We start from the raw sequence: 22,950 nt of genomic DNA, 5'->3' as shown, positions 1-22,950 counted from the left end.
TTTCAGAAGCTACAAGAAGGAACTTTCATATACTTGCTCTTATATGTTGATGATATGCTAATAGCATCTAAGAGCAAAGTTGAGATTGAAAGATTGAAAGCTCAACTCAATCTCGAGTTTGAGATGAAAGATCTAGGAGAAGCTAAAAAGATTCTCGGCATGGAAATATGTAGAGATAGAGCTCATGGCAGAGTTAGCTTGTCTCAGAAGCAGTATTTGAAGAAAGTACTACAGCAGTTTGGCATGAACGAGCAGACCAAACCTGTAAGTACCCCGTTGGCTTCTCATTTCAAGCTTTCTGCACAACTATCTCCTTCGACGAATACGGAACGAGAATACATGTTGCAAGTTCCGTATTCTAATGCAGTGGGTAGCTTGATGTATGCAATGGTATGTACAAGACCCGACATTTCACAGGCAGTTAGTATAGTGAGCAGGTATATGCATAATCCTGGAAAAGGACATTGGCAAGCTGTGAAATGGATTCTACGGTATATTCAGAAGACCGTGGATGTTGGATTACTGTTCAAGCAGGATAATACACTTGGTAAAGGTGTTATTGGGTACGTTGATTCTGACTATGCCGGTGATTTGGACAAGCGAAGATCAACCACCGGTTATGTGTTTACACTTGCTGGAGGACCAATAAGTTGGAAGTCTACACTACAGTCTACAGTTGCATTGTCAACCACAGAAGCCGAGTACATGGCTGTAACAGAGGCTGTAAAGGAGGCTATTTGGTTACAAGGTATGGCTAAAACCTTGGGGTTGGTTCAGGAGCATATTAACGTGTATTGTGATAGTCAAAGTGCTATTCATTTAGCAAAGAATCAAGTCTATCATGCACGTACAAAACATATCGACGTACGATTCCATTTTGTGCGGGAAATTATTGAAGAGGGGAAAATTTGTCTTCAGAAGATCAAGACTGCAAATAATTCCGCAGACATGATGACCAAGGTGGTAACAGCAACCAAGTTCGAACATTGTTTGAACTTGATTAATATCCTGCAAGTTTAACAGTTGAAGAAGGCACTATCAAGTATTGTTGTCAAAGGCAGAAAGAATTGTGTGAAGATAAGATTATCCTAATCAAATCTTCAAGGTGGAGATTATTGGAACCCACCCATTGTTTGAAAAGTCAAAAAGGGTGGGCACCGAAAGTAGAAAGTAAAATTGGTTGGCAAGTTGGGTTAAAAGTTGGCATGGGATAATTGCAATTTTGGTCCCTAATTGTATAGGGACATTGCAAGTTGATCCTTGAACCTCAACTATAAATAGGCCTAACCATTTCTTACTTTCTTCATCCCACACTTGCCATTCTCTACTTAAGGCAATTGTTCTCTCTCCCTATTTGTAAACTTTCACTTGTATTTTTGGAGTGAAATATATTTGGTAGTGCCCGAGGACGTAGGTAAAATTTGCTGAACCTCGTTAAAATTCTAGTGTTCTTTATTTTTGTTCTGCATATTTTGCAAGTGTCATTGTAGTGATTTATTGTGCTATTAAATTACAATAGAGGGATATTCTGGCTAGGAAAGATTTGGTATGTAAGCGATCCTCGTGATCCACCTCTCTTTCCTGGGAATTGAACTTAGTGTGATTTTTCAGTACAATAATTTTACTCTTTCACACGCTTCCGCTCAACAGTAACGGACCGCTATTTAAATCCCTGTTTCCTACCCTCAGTCAGAACTGGCTATTGCATATGGCCCACCTTAATTCTGGGTCGGAATCCCTCAAGCGTTATTGCTTGTTGTGTACAACGACGTCGTCTTTGCGTGCTTTACTCCCTTTTGTTCCGTATCGCTCTCCTGTTTTCTTCCCTGTTCCTGATAAAACTAATCGACTACGGTGATTAAAAATTCTGTCATTTCTTGTGCTGTTCCTGATATTTATCAAAAAAATAATATTAATATTATCAAACTAGAATTATTTTTCTAAAAAGGGAAATTAATACTTTAATAGAAGGTTCATCGATCTACTTGATTTGATTGTTTATTTGTTTAGAGCCAAAGACTTTGGGAGACGTTGAAAACTCACCAAATCAAAAATCTTAATCTGCAGGTGGGAAGCCCCAAATATCACCCTCACCTTCAAATTGAATTACCTTCAACAGACCTAGAAAAGATTACCCGAAACCCTTTGGAGGGAGCCTCCGTTTTCTGTTATAAACTGACATTCTCACATGGCGTTTATGTCACTGGGTCCCATAGGCCACAAGCTCTCGTTAATGGCTTACATTCTTTTCTGATTCTTTGCCTCTCTTCTACCCAAATCCTTCTCTCTTTATATATAATTTATTATTATTATATATCCTTTACAAATTCATCTTCACCTTAGGCGACCAGGGTGTTCAAAATCTTTAGAGAGGAAAGCAAAAGAATCCCATTCTCCTCCTTCCAGTTTGCAGTCCCTGGAAAGCTGTACCCTATAACGGGATGGACGTGACAGTGCTCGACAGACAACAAGCAACCTATCCCCTTGAATTATTTGCAAGATCAGTGCCTCTGTTTCAGAGTTATTTAGGTAGTGGACCAATAGTTGAGCTGAAAAGGCCAGAAGCTTATTTGGGTGGTGATGGTTTTCACGAATTTGTCTACTTTCCAGTGGGTGGAGGACCAGAGTTTGGTGACAGTGAAAAGTTGAATTTGGTGCCGCCTGATGCTGCTCCCGGTTACTGTATTTCTCGGACTTCTAGCTGTCAGATGACAGCTTTCCATGCTGCTTCTATGAAAGAGGAAAGAGAGGATATGATTTTGGAGAAAATGGAATCCACCACTGGCAGTGGCAGCAGAGAGAGTTTTACCAAGAGAAAAGCTGAGGTTTCTGACTTTGTCTTCACTCCAAATTTATTCACTTTGAAGAATGAGTTTATCAGCTTCTGAATAAATTTAATCAATACGATGCTAAGGTTTTTCTTTGATTAAGGAAAGCAAAACATGTATGAATTGTTTACTCATGTGAATTAGTAGATCAAATCAGTTCAATATGTAGTGTCATTCTTGATGTGCAGGTTGTTGCAGACCATAAAAGCAAAGATAAGAGGATCAAAGGTGAAGTGGAAGGGGAATCTGAGGTGAAAACAAAATGCAGTACACAAGTTTCCAGGAATTCTTCAAAGGAGAATTCCAAGGCTTGTGAGGTTCAGAAGCCGGATTACATTCATGTAAGGGCGCGCCGTGGCCAGGCTACTGACAGTCACAGCTTAGCAGAAAGAGTAAGTTCGAATTTTGTGTCTCGAGTTGTAATTGCTAAGGAAAATTACTAGTAATTTTAACTGGTATGGCCTTTACCTGTCTTTAATATACAGGCCAGAAGGGAAAAGATCAGTAAGAAGATGAAATGTTTGCAAGATTTAGTCCCTGGTTGCAATAAGGTCACAGGGAAAGCTGGAATGCTTGATGAAATAATCAACTATGTTCAGTCTCTCCAAAGACAAGTTGAGGTATGCCTATTGATCTTGTTAGACTTGAATATTTTAGTACATCTTTCTGTTTAACTTATCAGGTTGTAATTTAATATTCTTGCAGTTCTTGTCTATGAAAATCGCTGCTCTAAATTCAAGTGTTGAATTCAATGTTGAAAACCTGCCTATAAAAGAGGTAAGAAAACAGCCTCGAGAATTGTCATTTCTCACTGTTTATTGGAGAAAATGAATTACAACAAGTGACTTCTTTTACGACTGACTCGTGCTTAAATAATCATGCAATGAAGTTTCCTGCTTACGTCGCCAATTTTCCAGCAGCCGCTAAGTTACCAGCAATGCCCAATTTGACCTGCTTTCAGTTAAATCCAATGCAAAAAGAAGCTGTAAATTGCATGTTAAATGAAACAATACATCCTCCCCTAACAGCAACTGAAGGAATTGCAAGTGCTTCTGTTTCTATCCCAGAACAAGCGCTCAGCTCATCCACCATAACTGTAATGTTTCCTGCTTTTATGATGTTAAATACCCTTTTTCCCTGATTTCATGTATGGTGTTCTGAAAATGGCTCAAACTCATCGCAGCAGCTGCAACCTTTTTCAACTTGGAACATGGATCCTCAAGGTCTTTACAATGTGTACGATATGGGGTTCCATTAAGAATGATCAATTAATTTTGTCTCCAACATCAACAGGTAGCTCTAGCAATATTGCTCTTATTTTCTTTTCCAATTCCTTTGTACATATGTGTTACTTGGACTCCAGTGTGAGTGTCGGACAGGAGTATGTTAGCAGCTAAGGACTGTTTGTTTACTGGTTTTTCTGCAGATACTATTCTTGGAGGGATTGGAATTCTAAATGCTACTATTCACCTTCTTTACAGGCTTTATTTCAGTGATTCTTATAGTTACCATTCCTGAAATCCTAGAAGTATAAAGATGAAGATGGTTTTTTTTTTGGACATTATTCACCATGTTAATTCTTACAGAACTTATTACTACGAAAGCTCCATCAAATTACTCAATGAACGAAGTCTTGTTCTTCATGTATAGCCCCACTATTGGAATAAAATATCATCTATATGATCAACCATCATAAGTTTTTACATATTTCCACTTGTATAATGACTAGAGATATGTTTCTTGTCTGTATGTTTACTCAATACAATGAATATAGATGTCTTTGTAGGCTGTGAAAGGAGAGAAAGTGTACAGGACCACGCTAAGACTAGCATAAAAAAGCAGATGGGAATAGAAAATGACAGAGGAGGCATTGTGTTGGAAACTTTAAGTCATTGTTGGGGGGGCAACAAAGATGATAGAGATGAGTGGAAAGGGCAGGAGCTAGGGGAAGAAATGGCCCAGCAGCCGCCCAACTTGTGCCTCATGCAAATATGCAAACTCCTCCATTAGCACTACAAAAAGCAAATGACAGTTCAGTCAGATTGTATTAAAACTAGGATTAAACATCTATCATTCTTGATCATTACGGAGGCCATTAACAGTTTCATTTTCTTCAAGCATATTTGTATCAAACATTTACCCCTATTCGGCATTCATTAACTGATGCAATTAATATCCAGCAATTTTTGTTTTGTCAAATTAGCTAAATGTGCAACAGATGAAAGTTGATGGACCTGAACCTTGCGTACCATAGGTCCTTACATCTCTTTTATGTTGTATAAATGGTCTATTGCAGGAATCATATTCCTCACTAATCATTTTAATTTGCTTCGGGTGAATTCATCACGTGCTCTCCACTGTCTGATAATAATAAATGTGACCTGATAGGTAGCTGGCTTGGAGAACAAAAGGACATTGAATATGAAATGTGGAAGCTTGGCTGAGATTGAAGAGAAAGAAAAAAAAAATGTTGCAGAAAGCAACCATATCTTTAGAACTAAGAACTAATAGAAGATAAGAAGATATAAATCTATATCATGACATGATGAATAGGAAGAAAATGAGTTGATATTGACTCCCTCGTGCTTGTGCTTGTTCTCATCAGATAATAAGCTAGCTTCGAATGGTATCCATGATTAGGTTATTTTATGTTTTATTGCCCCTTCTAATGACATTCTATTTTACACTAGTAAAGGCTGTTGACAAAATCCTACAACTTTCAGACAAAACATTCGGTAAAGAATTTGGTAAATCTCCACAAAATAGGAGTTGAAGACATTAAGGCTTAATATATTATTTGGTACTCAAATTTGACAATTTCTCTAATATGGTACTTGAGTTATTTTTTGGTCTAATGTGGCACCCAAATTTGACAAAAGTTATATATTTTGGTACCCAAATGTAATGGTGTTAACTTTTTAATATATAATTCAGGTTTTAGGGTTGATCTGATGGAAGTAAATTGCTAATATTATTAGGTATGAATTTTTCTTTATTTTGTTAATAGAATAAATTTAGAATTAATTATGAATTTGTTTAATTTTGTGTTTAATTTATCAAATACAATAGGGTGGATGTTATTAGCCATTAACTTTTATTAAACCAAATCCTAAAACCTGAATTAAACATTAAAAAGTCAAGGCTTAATGCATAATTTGGTACTTGAGTTTGACACTATTTTCTAATGTAGTACTTGTGTTATTTTTTGGTTCAACATGGTACATATATTTGACAAAAATTATATATTTTGGTGCTTCAAGATAACATTATTAACTTTTAGTATTTAATTTGGTTTTAGAGTTAATTTGATGAAGAATTTTCATCAAATCAACCCTTAAATAAGAATTTTTTTATCAAATCCCTTAAATAAGAATTAAATGACATTCACCAAACTGTATTTGACTAATTAAACACAAAGTTAAACAAATTCACAAGTAACACTAAATTTCTTCTATTAATAAAATCAAGAAAAATTCAAACCTAATAATATTAATAATTAGCTTTTATCATATCAATCTTAAAACCTGAATTAAACATTAAAAAATTAATATGTCACCTTTGTATACCAAAATATATAACTTTTGTAATACATGTATCAGAATGGACCAAAAAATAATACAAATACCACATTAGAAGAAAGTGGCAAACTCGGGTACCAAATGATACATTAAACCAAAAGTTAACATTGTTATTTCAAGTACCAAGATGTATAACTATTGTTAAATACAAGAACCATATTGAATCAAAAAAATAACGTAGATACCACATTAGAAAAAAAGTGTCAAACTTTGATACCAAATTATGCATTAAGCCTTGAAATAATTCAAAATAAAATAAAATCTTAATAAATATTATATACTATTTTATCCTTTTAGATATAGAACTAAATCATTTCTTTTAAATTTAAGTTTAAAATTTATTTACTCGTACCAAGATGTGGAATAGACCATTGCCAATCAAATGGAAATCCAACGACAGTTGGGATGCAGCATTGCACCAAATGTTTACCAAGCCCACTTCGGACGTCACATGACCACGACACATCATAGGGGCATGCATACCTCCATTCATATTGAACACTTTTCTCGCTATCGTTCCCATATGATAAGTGATAAAAGTAACATATTTTAATCTCGTTCTTAATGCGTTTTTGGATGATTATTTATGCAAATTGGTGAATTTTATGCTCCTAATCCTTTAAATTCATGTTTTTATATTTAGGAGAGCATTTGGGAGCAAAAGGAGTGAAAAACGAGCAAAAATAGACAAATAGAGCAGATTTTAAGAGCCACACGAGCTGGTACACGGCCATGTGTCAAACCTTGTCGATTTCACGATTCGCATCCCAAACACGCGGAAAAAACCACAATTTTTAGGCTTTTTGGGCATTCTAAAGTCTATAAATACCAAATAGAATAAGAGAAGAGGGAGCAATCAGAGAATATTGAAGAAAACAACTCAAAGAACACCATTGGAGCCAACTCTGAAGCATATTTCCATCAAGATTGAAGACCTCCTTTTAATTTCTTTTGAATTTTTTATGAGTTTCTTTATTTCCTATGGTTATTATGTCTTTATGATGTTTTTATTCACAATTATGAACTAATTTCCTAGATACTTAGGGGAGATTAACCCTATGATGAATTCTATTATTTGATTTTTGTATTATGCGATAAATATATGATTTTTGTTCTTAGTTATGTGTGTTTATCTCTTGTTTTAATATTTTCGGGATATTAATTCATGTTTAATGTGCTTAAATTAAAGGAGGAAAAGTTTCTGTTTAAGAGTAGATCTAGCATAATTGAGTGGAGCTACATGCAATCCTAGAAATAGGACGACATAAATATATCATATTAGAGTCAAATCTAATAAGGGAATTCATAGATTGAGCTAATGCAATGATAGGGGTTTCAATTAGAAATAAATTTCAATTAATCAACCTAGAGTTAGTTGCTCTTAGTCTCGAAAGATACCAAGTGAATAAATCATTTAATTTAGATTCATAATGATAGATGAAGTCTAGGTGTATAGTTTCCTAGGTATTGTTTCGCTCATTGGTTATTATTCAATTATTTTCTTGATTTATTCTCTGCTGAGTTCTTTAGTTAATTAATTTAGTATATTTTAGCTTAAATCAATCACTCCAATTTATCGGTTAAATAATAGGAAAACGGTAATTACTAATACTTTTTGTTCTCGTGGATATGATATCTTTACTCACCGTAGCTATACTATTTATTGATAGGTGCTCTTGGCTTTGTTGTAACTTTAGTTAGTTTCGTGACACATCACCATACTTGGAATGCCAACCCTTTTGCTGCTAATTTCTCTTCATATACGGGCAGCCCCCAACAACCTTCTCTTTTAACAAGTACCTCTATTGATCCAAAAGAGGATTCTCATCAACATTCTACCCTATCGAACATGAGATCTCATATACAAACCACCAGAATGGATCAAACCGGTCAATAAACTATTCTCACATTGTATAAAGCAATCCCTGTGAAAACTAAAACTATCAAACAAGAACCTGACGTGCATGCAAGTCCATTTTTCAACTATTAAGTTGCATACAACTATAACTTAGAGGATGAAAATTTCAACATATTTACAAACATATGTAGCAATATGAGGTGTCTGATGACATTTATCCCCATAATAATCTCTACCACGAGGCACTCATTCAACCAATTGACAACCGATCAAGGTGCATAATTACTAGGGAATATGTCAAAGGTATCATAAATGATCAATACTACCAAGAACCTAGCCTTGCTAACAGGCCTTTTAACGCACTTTCTACGGCTATGGGACGTGATAATATTGCTTTAAGCCAAACTTTGCAATATTGTGTTTAGGTGCGGCACTCATATTCTCTTACATCCTCTCCTACTAACAATACTTTTGTTATTTTGAATGATCCTATGGTAGAACACCAAGAGTCGGTCGCTGGAATAATGGTGCAAAGGCCTCAATACCAAGGTATACACATCAATAAACCGAACAACGACTCTTACCCTCCTCCACCTCAAGTTAATGATCCAAAAGATAAAGGAAAGGTAGTTGCATGTAACCCAGGCTCACAATCTAATTCCTCTAGTTCGAAGAGGAAAGGAACTAATGATGATGAATTTGATTCAATGGCTAAGGCCATTGGTTTTATGTTAGCTTGTTTTATATTAATTTAGCTAATAAAAATTAAGTATAGTTGAAACCGGTCCATTTGTGATGCTCCATACATGGATCCGGTGAATGGGTGGACGTAAGGTGTTACAGGGAATTATTTACCCTATTAGTTATTCAGACTAGTTTGGATATAGTTGCATGCCATAGGGTCATGAATTATTATTGAAAACCATCGTTTTCAGACAATTCGGGTGGTGGTATGTACATGTCCAATGTCATCATTGTTGAGCAACCCATGGTGACGGATCCACGTATCCATTCTAAGTCCGTGTCTGGTTAATAGGTTTATAAAATATGAATTGATTAAATGGTATGTGAACTGAAATGTAATTGAAATGTGATTTTCGACAGCATGTGAAAGATCATGCAAAATGAGTTAAAAATGAGCCCTAGGAGCTAATTGAATTACAGTGAGCCAAAAGGCTCAAAAATAGTTGAAATGTTGGCATAAAATTGAATATATATATGTTGGAAAAAATATGGTTTGAAAACGGTTTTCTTGCACAGCGGTAAATTAAAATTTTGAAAATTGAGTCGGTTTGTGATATTTATAACAATAAACCTTAAACCTACTTCGCATCTATGTTTTTGGCCAGATGAATCCTTGTCATTCCTGGCTTTCAATCCAAGGGTTTTATCTGCTATTCTTGTACCATGAACTACTTCGAGTGTGGGCATGAATGATTCGAACCAAACACAAAATCAAAACTAGTTTTCTTTGTTTAAGTGTGAAAATGAAAATATCTTCTCAAATAGAAACCAATAGAAATTATTATTCCAGAAAATGGGTTCAATAGTTGAGAATAAATTCTCTCTATTTTTGGGCGGCGTAACAATATCTTAAAGTTATCCAAATAGCCCTACCTATGCCATCTATTTATAAGGAAAAGAGGTAGAACCCTTTTTGAATTGTAGAAGTTTATTTAATCTAGAAGTATAAGGGGGCAACAACCCTAGTTAATAATACTAGGGTTTCTCGTCCCTCTCATCAACATGAAAGGATTTTGGGCCTCTCCCATATCGGGTCTAATTACAAGTACTTCCTGGGCTTTTAACTCAATACCTTATAATTCAGTCCAACTCAATATTTATTTTTTCTATTTCCCAAAATAAACATCTCAATATATATACAATTAAATAATCTTCTCAACCCAATTCTAATTCCATTAAAATCATGACGACTTTACTGTGAAATAATCTATGAGAAAATATATTGAATATTTCTACATTCAACGGTTCACTATAACCAAATGATTTATTTCCATTTTCGAACTCCGTTTAATTTGAAAAACATAAATTTATTTCTAAGTCATTTTCATTTTCATTTTAGAGAAAACTATAATCATTTCCAAATGTTTCAGATTTCTCCATTTTCACTATTTCATCTATTTCTATTCATTTGATTCCACATGCAATTCATTTCTAGTTTCAACGAGCTAGTGGAGAGACCGATTGGATATATGAAATTGAGGCTCAAATTATTTATAATTAAGTTCTAAATTTTCAAACACAATTAATTATATATTCATTTAGTCATAAAGTTATTCCACTATAATATCCTAACTGAGCTCTCCCCAATGACATACCATTACGAAAGCAACTCGATCAACTCTCGTCTAATAACCTTGTCATAAGTGTGTTACCCTCATATCCCTTCTCCCAATATGATTCATCTCATGATAATCATTATATCTTCTTTTATGAAAAGTCAATTACTATCAAATAGTAATCAAGTTATTCATCACAAAGATAAACAACCCGTGGCCACGTTTACTTTTCATCAACCATGTAATGCCAATGAGAGGATATCATTTACCCATGTCTCGAGCTATGAATTGCACTCTTTTGAATGATGCTACATATTGTAGAAGTGGTATACCCAACGTACCAGCTTTTGGTTCCTTATCTATTTGAACTCAAGCTTTTACTTACATCAAAGTATACGAGTCAGCATACATAGTCTGTCATCCACTCAGGATTTATGTATGTCACGCTATGAACATCACAAGTGAATAGATCCATAAATGGATTCAAGATCTATTCTTCTTGGGTCCTATCTGATATACTGTCAGTCTAGTCAGTCACATTTATGTCTATCTTCTGGGAGTCATCCGCTCCGATGTCCAAGACAAAGCATCTCTCCAATTGGACTTGATAGATGACATATTAGTCTTTCAATCGTTTGCTCATTTCCAATTAGACTAAGGACATGTATAGGTTTGTCAACTAATATAAGATATCTTTCTATATTACGATTCGACCACGTAATATCACTTAGTATTAGTTTAAACATTAGACAACCAGTGAGCTAATATTTTCTTCTATTTTGCTTTGCGTGCAAAAATCATATGAGGACAATTATACAAAGTATATTAATATAATCCATGAATTTGTTTTATTAATCAATCTGTTCGAAAAAATTACAAGTTTACAAAAGAATATACTACACTCAAGGCACTAGATCCAACAATATGTATATATGTATACATGCTGATAATGGTAGATGAAATAATATATGTGTGTCTATAGTTGTCAACATGAATTGGTTAAACACTATATGCAATGAATCAAAAAAGGCAAATTTAGGTGCATTCATAGTGAATTGGTGTGTAAGAATGCATATATGTATACTTAAATAGTAATGTAAGTTTTTGGCATGAAATTGCATGAGAATAGGTTGTATATTGAGCTTGAATTGGATGTATGCATTGATTTAACTTGTGTTATATTGACTTGAATCATGGAAATTGTTGTGTGGAAGCGTGTAAAAGAGTAAAATTATTGTACTAAAAAATCACACTAAGTTCAATTCTCAGGAAAGACAGGTGGATCACAAGGATCGCTTAAGTACTAAGTCTTTCCTAGCCAGAATATCCCTCAATCGTAATTTAATAGCACAATAAATCACTACAATCACACTCACAATTCATGCAGAATAATACAATAAAGAACACAAGAATTTAATGAGGTTCAACAAATTTTGCCTACGTCCTCGGGCACTACCAAATATATTTCACTCCAAAATACAAGTGAGAATTTACAAAGAGAGAGAGAGAAAACAATGCCTTAAGTAGAGAATGACAAATTTGGGATGATGAAGAAGAGAAATGGTTAGGCCTATTTATAGTTGAGGTTCAGGGATCAAAATTGCAATTATCTTATGCCAAATTTCAATCCCACTTTTGGTGCCTTAAATCCCAGATTTTGATACCCATATATTTCTGATACCCATATCTTTGACTTTCTATAAATATAGATGATTTTCAATAATTTTCACCTTGAAGATTTGATTCGAATAATCTTATCTTCACACAATTCTCTCTGCCTTTGTCAACAACACTTGATAGTGCCTTCTTCAACTATTAAACTTGCCCTTTCATAAACTGATCAAATCGCTTGTACCACTGTCTCAGAGATTGTTTCAATCCATAAAGCGACTTTGTCAGTTTGCAAACCCAATTTTCTTTATCAGCAACCTTGAATCCATCTATCTGAGTCACATAAATTTCTTCTTCTAAATCACCATGTAAAAATGGGGTCTTCACATCGAGCTGAACTAGTTCAAGATCATATTGCACAATCAAGGCTAGAAAAATCTGAATAGACGAATGCTTCACAACTGGAGAAAACACTTTATTGTAGTCTATTCCTTTTTTCTGAGCGTAACCTTTTGCTACCAATCTAGCATTGTATCAAACTTCATTTTTACCAAGAAATCTTTCCTTCTTTACATATACTTATTTGCATCCAATTGTCTTCTTTCCTTTGGGTAGTGTCACCAACTCCCAAGTCCTATTTTTATGAAGAGACTGCATTTTTTCATTCATAACTTGCTTCCACTTTACACCATCAGGGTTACTTCTTGCTTCTGTGTAAGTAGAAGGAATATCATCATCTGCAATTGGAAGTGCATAGGCCACCATATCATCAAAGCGAGCAGGTATACGAATCTCTCTTCTTGGCCTCCTATATGCAATTGAATCATGTTGCTGTAGAAGTTCTTGGGTCGAAACTTCTTCATCATTTGTTCCTTCAATATTAGCTAGATCATCATTAACCTTTTCAAGCTCCACCTACTGCAAAGTGCCACTGGTTTTGTTATCCTTTTGTGAATCATTGTTCTTCATCATGATTGATTCATCAAAAGTCACATCTCTACTGAAAACAATCTTTCTTGTATCAGGACACCAAAAACGGTATCCTTTTACTCCACCAGTTATACCCATGAATAAAACTTTCTTTGCTCTTGGGTCTAACTTAGATTCTTTTACATGATAACATGTAGTGGAACCAAAAATATGTAAAGAATCATAATCAGTAGCAGGTTTACTAGCCCACCTCTCTATAGGAGTTTTTCCATTTATTGCAGCTGATGGCAACCGGTTAATTAGATAGCACACATATGTAACTGCCTCAGCCCAAAATTCCTTGCCCAATCCAGCATTGGACAACATACATCGAACTTTCTCCAGTACAGTCTGATTCATACGTTCTGCCACCCTATTCTATTGTGGTGTATCTCGAACAGTGAAGTGTCGCACAATGCCCTCATCTTGACATACTTGTAGAATTGTACTCAGTACCATTGTCTGATCGAAGTCGTTTGACCTTTCGACCAGTCTGGGTCTCCACCATCTTCTTCCATTTCAGAAATGCATCCAAAACTTTATTTTTTTCTTTTCATTAGATACACCCATACTTTTCTTGAATAATCATCAACAAAAGTAACAAAATAGTGCATAGCTCCCAAAGAAGCCACTTTAGTATGTCCCTACACATTACTGTGAACGTAGTCCAGAATTCCTTTTGTATTGTAAATTGCTGAACCAAATTTTATCCTCGTCTGCTTGCCCAGAACACAATGTTTACAGAATTCCAATTTGCAAGAATTTGCACCTTTCAACAAGCCTTGCTTCGCCAAAATCTGCAAAGCTTTTTCACCAGCATGTCCTAATCGCATATGCCATAACCTGGTAGACTCTGAATCTGCATCTTTCACAAAAGCTGTTGATGTTGATCCAATAACTGTACTTCCATTTAAATGGTATAGGTTATTCCTTCTTGTGCCTTTCATCACCGTCAATACCCCAGCTACTACCTTTAGTAATCCATCTCTCAAAGTGATTGTGAGCCCTTTAGATTCTAGGACCCCTAATGAGATGAGATTTTTCTTCAAGCTAGGTATGTAGCGAACATCTGTCAAGACTTTAATTGAGCCGTCGTGATTCTTCAATTGGATTGTACCTACTCCTATTGTCTTACAAGTGCTGTCATTGCCCATAAAAACAACTCCACATTCTAGTTCTTTAAGACTAGAAAACTAGTCCTTATTAGGACACATATAGTAAGTCCATCCTGAATCCAAAATCCACTCATCTGTATGACATGCCATTGCCATGCCAACCAAGCTAAAGTCTGACTCATCATCATACTCCGCTACACATGCATCAGAAATAGCCTTGCCCTTTTGTAACTTAGAAGAATTCTTTTTCCAATGCCCTTTCTCACGACAAAAAGCACATTCATCTTTGGCAGGTCTCCCTTTGGACTTACTCCTTTTACCAGATTTGTTGCTGTGCGAACGACTTCTTACTGTTAAGACTTCTGTAGTTGTATCTCTGTGATCTTTTTTATCTTTCTTTCGAGTCTCAGATCTATACAACGTACTATAGACTGCATCAAATGTGATCGTATCCTTCCCATGAAGCAATGTGGTGGTAAGATGATCATATTCATCAGGAAGAGAATTCAACAACAATAATGCCTTGTCTTCATCTTCAAATTTCTCATCCAAATTTAGCAAGTCTGCTAAAATTTTATTGAATGAGTTCACATGGTCATTCATCGACATACCGGGTGCATACGTGAATCGATAAAGTTTCTTTTTCATATAAAGCCTATTTTCAATACTTTTTGTTAGAAACTTTTCTTCCAGTGTATCCCACAACTTCTTCGTTGATGTCTCCCTCATGACAGAGTACTTCTGCTCTTTGGCCAAACATAGGCGAATTGTTCCACATGTCTGTCTATTGATCTTGTCCCACTCCTTATCATCCATCTTGTCAGGTTTTTCTTCAAGGGCTATATCCAGCTCTTACTAACAGAAGATATCCAGGATCTTACATTGTCACATACCAAATTATTGGTACCATCAAATTTCTCTACTTCAAATTTTGCATTGGTCACAGTAGTCTTTGTTGATGACGATGTCTTTTCTATTTTTCTCTTCAATCCCAACTATTGTACGTGAACAGTGCCATGAACGATCGTATTCCCCTAGTACGAATCTAGCTCTGATACCAATTGTTGTGCGGAAGCGTGTAAAAGAGTAAAATTATTGTACTAAAAAATCACACTAAGTTCAATTCCCAGGAAAGAGAGGTGGATCACAAGGATCGCTTAAGTACCAAGTCTTTCCTAGCCAGAATATCCCTCAATCATAATTTAATAGCACAATAAATCACTACAATCACACTCACAATTCATGCAGAATAATACAATAAAGAACACAAGAATTTAATGAGGTTCAGCAAATTTTGCCTACGTCCTCGGGCACTACCAAATATATTTCACTCCAAAATACAAGTGAGAATTTACAAAGAGAAAGAGAAAACAATGCCTTAAGTAGAGAATGGCAAATTTGGGATGATGAAGAAGAGAAATGGTTAGGCCTATTTATAGTTGAGGTTCAGGGATCAAAATTGCAATTATCTTATGCCAAATCTCAATCCCACTTTTGGTGCCTTAAATCCCAGATTTTGATACCCATATCTTTGACTTTCTATAAATATGAATGATTTCCAATAATACCATTAAGCTTTATTGCTCAGTGTATGGTTTGTTTTCTCCTTGCGTAGGTATAAGTGATCCTCGAGAATACGAGAAGCAGTTCCAGCATCTAGGAAGCGATCCTCAACTCAGCAAAGTTTGTATAGTCTTGTTTTGTTAAATATATGACATGTACTTAGGTTGAGTCGATTTTTTATATAATATATTATCTTGTGAACTTTTGGAAGCTAGAATTGATAATTTTGATTAATGGCAAATGAAATAGTTGCATAGATGATTTTGGTATACTTGAAATGCATGAGACGATGCTAAGTTTTAACTTATGAAAATGTAAGTAGGTTTAAAGGGTTAAATGGTTATCAACATGTTAATTAATTGTATGTTCAGATGAAATGGTGAAATGGTAGTAATATTTATGCATAATTTGTGTTAATTGCTTAGGATGGAGTATTGAATTATGGTATTTTAGTTAATTGATTGAATAAGTACCAAATTGGATCCTTTGGAAATAGTCAGTAATGTCGCGATGACGTCCTCTCAACGTCTCGGAGAGATAAAACAGAGAGTTACATCACAACGACGTACTCTCAATGTTGCGATGATCCTAGCCAATGAGTTGCATTGCGACGAGGAACCCTCAAAGTTGCGACGTCAACCCAATACTTTTAAATCTTTAAAATTTGGTCCTAATTCGACCTCGGGTTAGCATTAAAGCTTTCGTAAGCTCATATAAGACCCAAAAATGATTGTATATTGCATCATGTGTTTACAATACTCGTAAATGAATGTTTAATGGTAATAATTGAATGTAATTTATCGTAGTTGCTTTAGCAATGAATGTGGCATCCTATAACTTAGACCCGACAATCGGGCCAGGTACGGGTTTTACAAAACCAATCTCAAGATCCTATGTCAGCCCTACAATGTGCACAGATCAGCCATCAACTATACCAATTTTTATCCAAACAAACCACACAACGAGGATAACCCCGAGACGACTCGGAATACACATATCAAGATCAATTCTTTGCCGGATTCCTCAACTGTCTCAAAATCTTCACAACCCGTCATTAGTCTTGGTTATCATTGCATTCACATAAAATGGCACCACAATGGTGTTTAGTGTTGTCAATGCAATCACAAGTTCAGTTCCCTCCACTCTACTTATGGCTACATTTTCGGGATACTCCAGACTCCACTGCGAGCTACTCTTAACCAGGTCAATATTGCTGGAAATCTGACGATCCCAGATATCGAGTCTGCAATAGAAAGGGGGAAACTGTTTCAAGGAAGTATACATGTTCATTTGAAAATTGAACCCATACGACAAGTTATATATTCCCTGCAGCGTGGGATTTATGTAACCAGCTCAATGTCTCGCCACCCTCTCCATCCACAAATCTACAATTTGGCTTGTCATGCGGCAATCACTAAATCCCATAGAGAATGGCAACAGTCGCAGCAATCACATATCCTGGAAATCAAGGGAAAATATTGTTATTTGATTATCGACTAAAGCAAAATATGGAGCGCTTGTCAATGCCACTATGAAACTCATTTGGACAAAGAATCTTTGTGTGAACAACATTTCTCCTCCAATAGAATGCTAATTATTCACAGGGATAATATCGGTGCCACTTATCTTAATGCAAATCCTATTCTCCATTCTCGTAGGAAGCATTTAACTCTTGACTATCACTTTGTAAAGCAGCATGTTCATTCTGGTTACATGATGGGCTCCTATATGTTCACAGTTGATCAACTTGTTGATGGTCTTACAAAATATATTGCTAGATAACGGTTTTAGTTTTTATGATTCAAGATAGGTGTAGAAGATGGCTCCACCTTGTGAGGCATGTAAATAATCTAGGTAAATCTCCAGAAAATTAGGAGTTAATATCAACAAAATAATTAAAAATAAAATAAAAACTCTATAAATATCATATAAGATTTTATCCCGTAGATATAGATTTTTTTTTAACTTAAAGTTTAAAGTTTTGAAAGGATTATTATTTTTAAATTTAAAGTTTAAATTTTAGATGGAATTGTTATTTTTAAATTTAAATTTTAAACTTTAGATAATACTTCTATGATGTTTATAAATATCCCTGCAGTTGTCTCAATGAAACAAACTTTGAGCTCAAACAACTCGTGTTACTTTATAACCCCATATATTAGTTAAACTTGGCTCCTTTTTAACTTAACTCTTGTTACTTTATAACCTCATATATTGGTTTAAACTTGAAAGGTTAAAAAGAACCAACTCCACAAGGTTTGGTTGCTAATCAGAGTGCGGCTTCCTTACAATATGAGAGATCTTAAATCCTTTTCCCTTGGGGTTTGGATGGGAAGACACTTTAAAGTTAAGGGAAATAGCTGCAACTAGCCAACTACTATTCGTGATCAAGGAAAAGCTATCATCAATAAGAAAACGATACAAGATATAGGCAATCTGCTGTTAATTTACTTTGATTCTAAGATAATCCAACAATATACAAGTCAGATTGCATGATCAGAAAAGCCATGCACTAGACAACTTACATCAGCCAGCCAGTAAAGACCAAACAAGAAAAGCTTCCATTACAACCATAAATACAGTACTAAAATACAGGAAGCAATCTAGAGGAGAAAGATATTTATCTCCTACCGAGATACTGGCATCCATATGCCAGCTCGCGTAAAGCTACTTTGTAGATTGCGATGGCATTGAAAGAGGGGTACTTGATAATCTATGGCAACATCAATGATGCAGATTCCCAACCTGTGGTGATTATTCACAAGCTGGTTTGGTGTCAAAGCAGCTTAGGCTGATTGCAAAGGCTTGAAAAGCAGATAGAGGGTATCGATAATCCATTGTGAAGATGTCTTTGCCGATTTTACCAAACTGTAAGATTACCTTCTCTTGCTCTTCAGGTGATACATTATGTGATGGCTCAACAGCTGCGACCAGCTGGAAATTCTTAACAGAGGCCACCGTCACACGCCCCTTGAAGTTAAGGCACCAGCACTGTAACTGTTCATGCCATCTAGGAGCCTTGTTTTTAAGGGCTAATGGTTCTCGTGAGCCTGGGGAGAATACTGGTGTGGCTCGGATGCTTGGGGAGATGGTGTCTACAATCTGCTCCTTTCCTTTTGAACTATGCAAGGGAGAAAGTTGCTCATCTAAGGATTGGGGAAGAGCTGATGGTGTTGGAGCAGTGCCTCCTTCTTGAATAGCAGATACAGGAATTGAGTGCAAAATGCAATGCATTCTCCTTGGTCCTCGTGTCCGGAGAACATTGAGCTCATAAGTAACTGTACCAATGCTATAGTTGCATGCAGGTAATCTTGGAGACACCTGCTTAGAGTGGAATCTACGACTCAGTCGAGCAGTAGATTGGATCATTGAGCCACATGGAGGTTGACTGTCATATACAGTGAACTTGGTACCCAAAAAATTTGACCTGAAAAGAAATCACAATATGGATAGACATGAGAGAATAATCAGACAAGCATAAGAAACTTAAAGGTGAGACTTACCTTAGTTTACCAACATACGTATTGCTCGCCCTAGAAAAATCATCTGCAACCAAAGATATAACAAAGTCTGTGCATGTTGCCCTTCTAACCTTTCTTGCTGCCAACAACAATTTATCACTCTCTCCCTCAGCTGTAAATCACAGAAGCAACACAAGTGAACACCAGATAAAAAGTGAGGGAGCTTCACACTACAGAGCTGAGTAACCCTGATTATGTCACAAAGTTGCTTCCAAAATAAATAATAAACTATGTTTCAGAGTTCTCCAACCAAAACAGGTAGACTGGCATCTTAGGTTATTCAAAGAAACCTAAGATGCCGCACTAACTTTTTGATTCGAGCATTTTTTTTCAGATAATAATGAAAGATATAAAGGTGCATATTTTTAAATTTATAATTAATAATAGTAACTAAGGACATCAAAAACAAGATGACTTACAAGGCACCAGACCATAGAACAAAAGATATGTAGAACTTGTTCTGTCCCTTCTAATATAGCACTGAATTGGAGACTCACGAGGACCCGGCTGTTCATGAGCACAAAGAGAAGATATAGATAAACGTTTAAATGGAAGAACAAGAAAATCGCCACTCCCATTATTTAAAGACACCAACATGAGAGTTATTACTGAATGTGTGCAGACACAGAAGGTTATTAAAATATATACTTTAGCTTTATCTATACTATTATTTAAGCCTGACAAAGACAAAGATGCATACAACCAATATATCCGTGCAAAGTTTTGTAGCTAAATTCTGAACTTGAAGGCTCCAGCAGTTTATTGTATAGGGATCAAAATGGCATATTTAATAGGAAAGTGTTTAACCTGCTTCAATGAGATAGGAAATGTGAGTCGTCCACACTGCTCTGGAGTCTTCACAATCTCCTTTGTAATTTCCCTCCAAGACCTACAAACTGCAGCACAAAATACAACGACAGCTCGAGCAGGCCAAGCTGTCTCGCTCTCTTCGACCCTCTGGATGATATCCAATAGCAATTCAGGTGGTAGATTGGCCCAGGGGCTTTGTTCTGAGAGTTGAGATTCCAATGGTGCTTCATCAGGAGCAACATGGGATCTAGTCCGGCTACGCCACAGCTTGCTTTGATCTCCCCTCTTTGACATGTTCCCAATCCCATCTTTCAGTTCCTTTAACTCCCGCATAATACTCTTCAGTGACATCTTCTTATAAGCACATCAAATCCAATTTCTCAATATTCAACTGAAAATAATAGTATATCATATCAAACACCATAAAAGATTTTCTCTCCTTTTTTTTTCAATTTTTCTTCACTATTCAAATCTCAGCTCAACCATAAGCAAATTCACATAAAATCAAACTCAATAAATAAAATTTAACACCCGGAAAGCACGAGATAAAGAAAACCTCAAGATCAATAACCAATAAATAGACATCAATTTTTAAAAAAATGGGTATCTTTTTACCTGAATCATCGACCGGAAAAGCTTAAAACTTGAGATTCCAAGATGAAGAAAAAAAAAATGTGGAGGTCAACTCAAAGCCAACCGATTCTAATCAAAGCCAGAACTGAATCAGCTCAGATGCATTCCAACAATTTTAGGGACCCACAGTTCAATCAACACCACAAACCTGAAAAATAAAGATCAAATCAGAATGAAAGAAATTATTAGAAATGCTTTATTTGGGGTTTTTTTTTTGTAAAGGAAAGGTGCCAACTTTTCTTTTTATGAGCGGGAATCCTAAGATGGTCACGTCATTGGTAACGCTGGCGCCACGACTGCCATAATCACTGTCACCGCCTGCATTCTAACATCCCTTCCACCACCGCCGCCTCCATAACAACAAGTTTGGGGTCATCAGCGCTTTCTCTCTTCCTCCTGCCGCTGTTAAAAAGACAAAAGCTCATTCACTTAAAAAGGAACCAAAGTTGGGTTTTAGAATAAAAATAATATTCTTTAGTTGTTTTTTTTTTTTTACGTTTTTTTAATTAAGGTCCGATAAAAAGTAACCTTTAAATTTAATATATATTTAATGAAACAGTCTACTCACGTGGACTGCCGTGACGATTATTTAATTAGCCCTGCTGTCAGGACACGTGGCATCAGCCAAGTATTTTGGGAGATACATCTTTTGTACCCCACCTGATTAATATTTGATGGGAGACCTTGTTCTTAAGTGCTTTCCCTTCAATTTCCCACTAAATTCAATTACCATTTATATTATATAATAAAATAAACAAATTAATAGATTCGGGTTATTGAACCAAATTCAAATCCCCCAAAGGTGGGAGACCAGTGGTAACCATTACCAGAACCTGCCATTTTGGCTAGGTTTGAAAGGCATAGTAGGACATGGTAGGGTGAAAAGGTTAGAGCCATGTGAAGAAGAGCAGAAACTGTAGGGTGGAGTCCCATGCCAAATTGGAGGATAGCAAAGTTCCACAAATGCACGTTCAGGAGCCCATTCCCAATGCTCAGTGGGCTTTGATTGTTACTACTTTCATGATGGTGGACCACATGTTGCTAAGCTTACAACGTCATCCATTCACAAGTTTCCACCAAAACCAGAGTCAGCCTCTATACTATACATCACATACTCTTTCTTTTTCTACACATTTTTTAATGATTAATCAATGTCATTCATAGTTTCATGCACTAGAATATGATGAAATCACACTTTATTTATATATATGTTCTTCCATTTCAAGAAATATTCAATCCAATAAACTTTTTTGTTCTAAAAAATAATACAAAATTCTAACTTGTATAGCTTCTTCTAATTCTCCTATTGCAATCTTTTTTTTATACCGAAAATAATATGAATCCATTTATTATTCATTGTTCATATTTTTATGAGAAGAGTTTTTTTTTAATAAAAGACTGTTTAAGGATTCAACATAAAAAATTTCAACATTAGTGATTTTTTATCATAACGAATAGAAGGGAGGCAAGGAATTTAAAGGCCAAAAGGGATAAGCATTGAAAAATGGAAATTTGAGTTACATCCACGTTTAGTGGCAAAGAAGAATAATCAAATTTGACGCCAATCCCCTCACATGTCTCTCCTTTCATGCTCATGGCTGCTCTCAAATTTGGGTGATGGGGACCGCTGGTTTAACAACCTTAAATCTCCTCATTTTGTGTGCAAAATAGGGTTGCTTTTTTCCCCGGCCGATAAGGTTAGGCACCCATTCCCTCAATTGCAACTCTTTCCCTACTATAACTGCCACTTTTGCCATGGCCAACTCATCCGTTGGAACACACCTTTTTGGAACTTGTAATCATATAAATAATCCTAGTTTAGTAAAGTGAAGTTCACAACTTTAATCTCTTCGCTAATCTCAAAACATCAACTGTGACGAAAAAGTAATGTTTTTTCTAACAATTTAACATAATCCAAGACTATTTTTCGTCTTTTCAGAAAATGAATCGTAAAATGCTGATACAATTTAACTCATCGATACTAAATCGTCACATATTTAGAGAAAAAAAAAGTTTACCTGACAATTTCATATTATCAACCGTGCTAGGTCAATATTTTATGTGACTGCTTTAGTATAGTCCACTGAGTTTGAAGTATTCTTACAGAATGAATACAAATACAGTAAATAGTCTTGATTTGTTGCTAAATCTTGACAAAGGTATA

The 22,950-nt window shown here is 35.6% G+C and overlaps 2 protein-coding genes across 5 annotated transcripts; one reads left to right on the top strand and one right to left on the bottom strand.

Moving 5' to 3' along the window:
* The first annotated feature begins 1,833 nt into the window (after positions 1-1,833).
* On the top strand, positions 1,834-4,533 carry LOC107889773 (transcription factor BEE 2). 4 transcript variants are annotated; one of them, XM_016814330.2, is made up of 7 exons: positions 1,834-2,825; positions 3,017-3,220; positions 3,314-3,448; positions 3,534-3,605; positions 3,718-3,924; positions 4,012-4,121; positions 4,255-4,533. In XM_016814330.2, the coding sequence occupies exons 1-6, from the start codon at positions 2,442-2,444 to the stop codon at positions 4,084-4,086; spliced, it is 1,077 nt and encodes a 358-aa protein (XP_016669819.1). In that variant the 5' UTR covers positions 1,834-2,441; the 3' UTR covers positions 4,087-4,121; positions 4,255-4,533. The 4 variants fall into 4 exon arrangements, with proteins under 4 accessions (XP_016669819.1, XP_040964404.1, XP_016669821.1 ...); XM_041108470.1 differs by having other exon boundaries at positions 1,993-2,819; positions 4,015-4,121; XM_016814332.2 differs by having other exon boundaries at positions 1,993-2,819.
* A 13,717-nt stretch (positions 4,534-18,250) lies between these two features.
* On the bottom strand, positions 18,251-21,304 carry LOC107889774 (tubby-like F-box protein 5). The gene is made up of 6 exons (XM_016814333.2): positions 21,022-21,304; positions 20,769-20,934; positions 20,151-20,544; positions 19,763-19,850; positions 19,326-19,455; positions 18,251-19,249 (listed from the first exon to the last, which is right to left on the bottom strand). The coding sequence occupies exons 3-6, from the start codon at positions 20,502-20,504 to the stop codon at positions 18,577-18,579; spliced, it is 1,245 nt and encodes a 414-aa protein (XP_016669822.1). The 5' UTR covers positions 20,505-20,544; positions 20,769-20,934; positions 21,022-21,304; the 3' UTR covers positions 18,251-18,576.
* Positions 21,305-22,950: the final 1,646 nt, after the last annotated feature.

Source organism: Gossypium hirsutum, chromosome D12 (genome assembly GCF_007990345.1).
Source record: "Gossypium hirsutum isolate 1008001.06 chromosome D12, Gossypium_hirsutum_v2.1, whole genome shotgun sequence".
NCBI lineage: Eukaryota > Viridiplantae > Streptophyta > Magnoliopsida > Malvales > Malvaceae > Gossypium > Gossypium hirsutum.
This window is presented reverse-complemented; position numbering and strand designations above follow the sequence as displayed.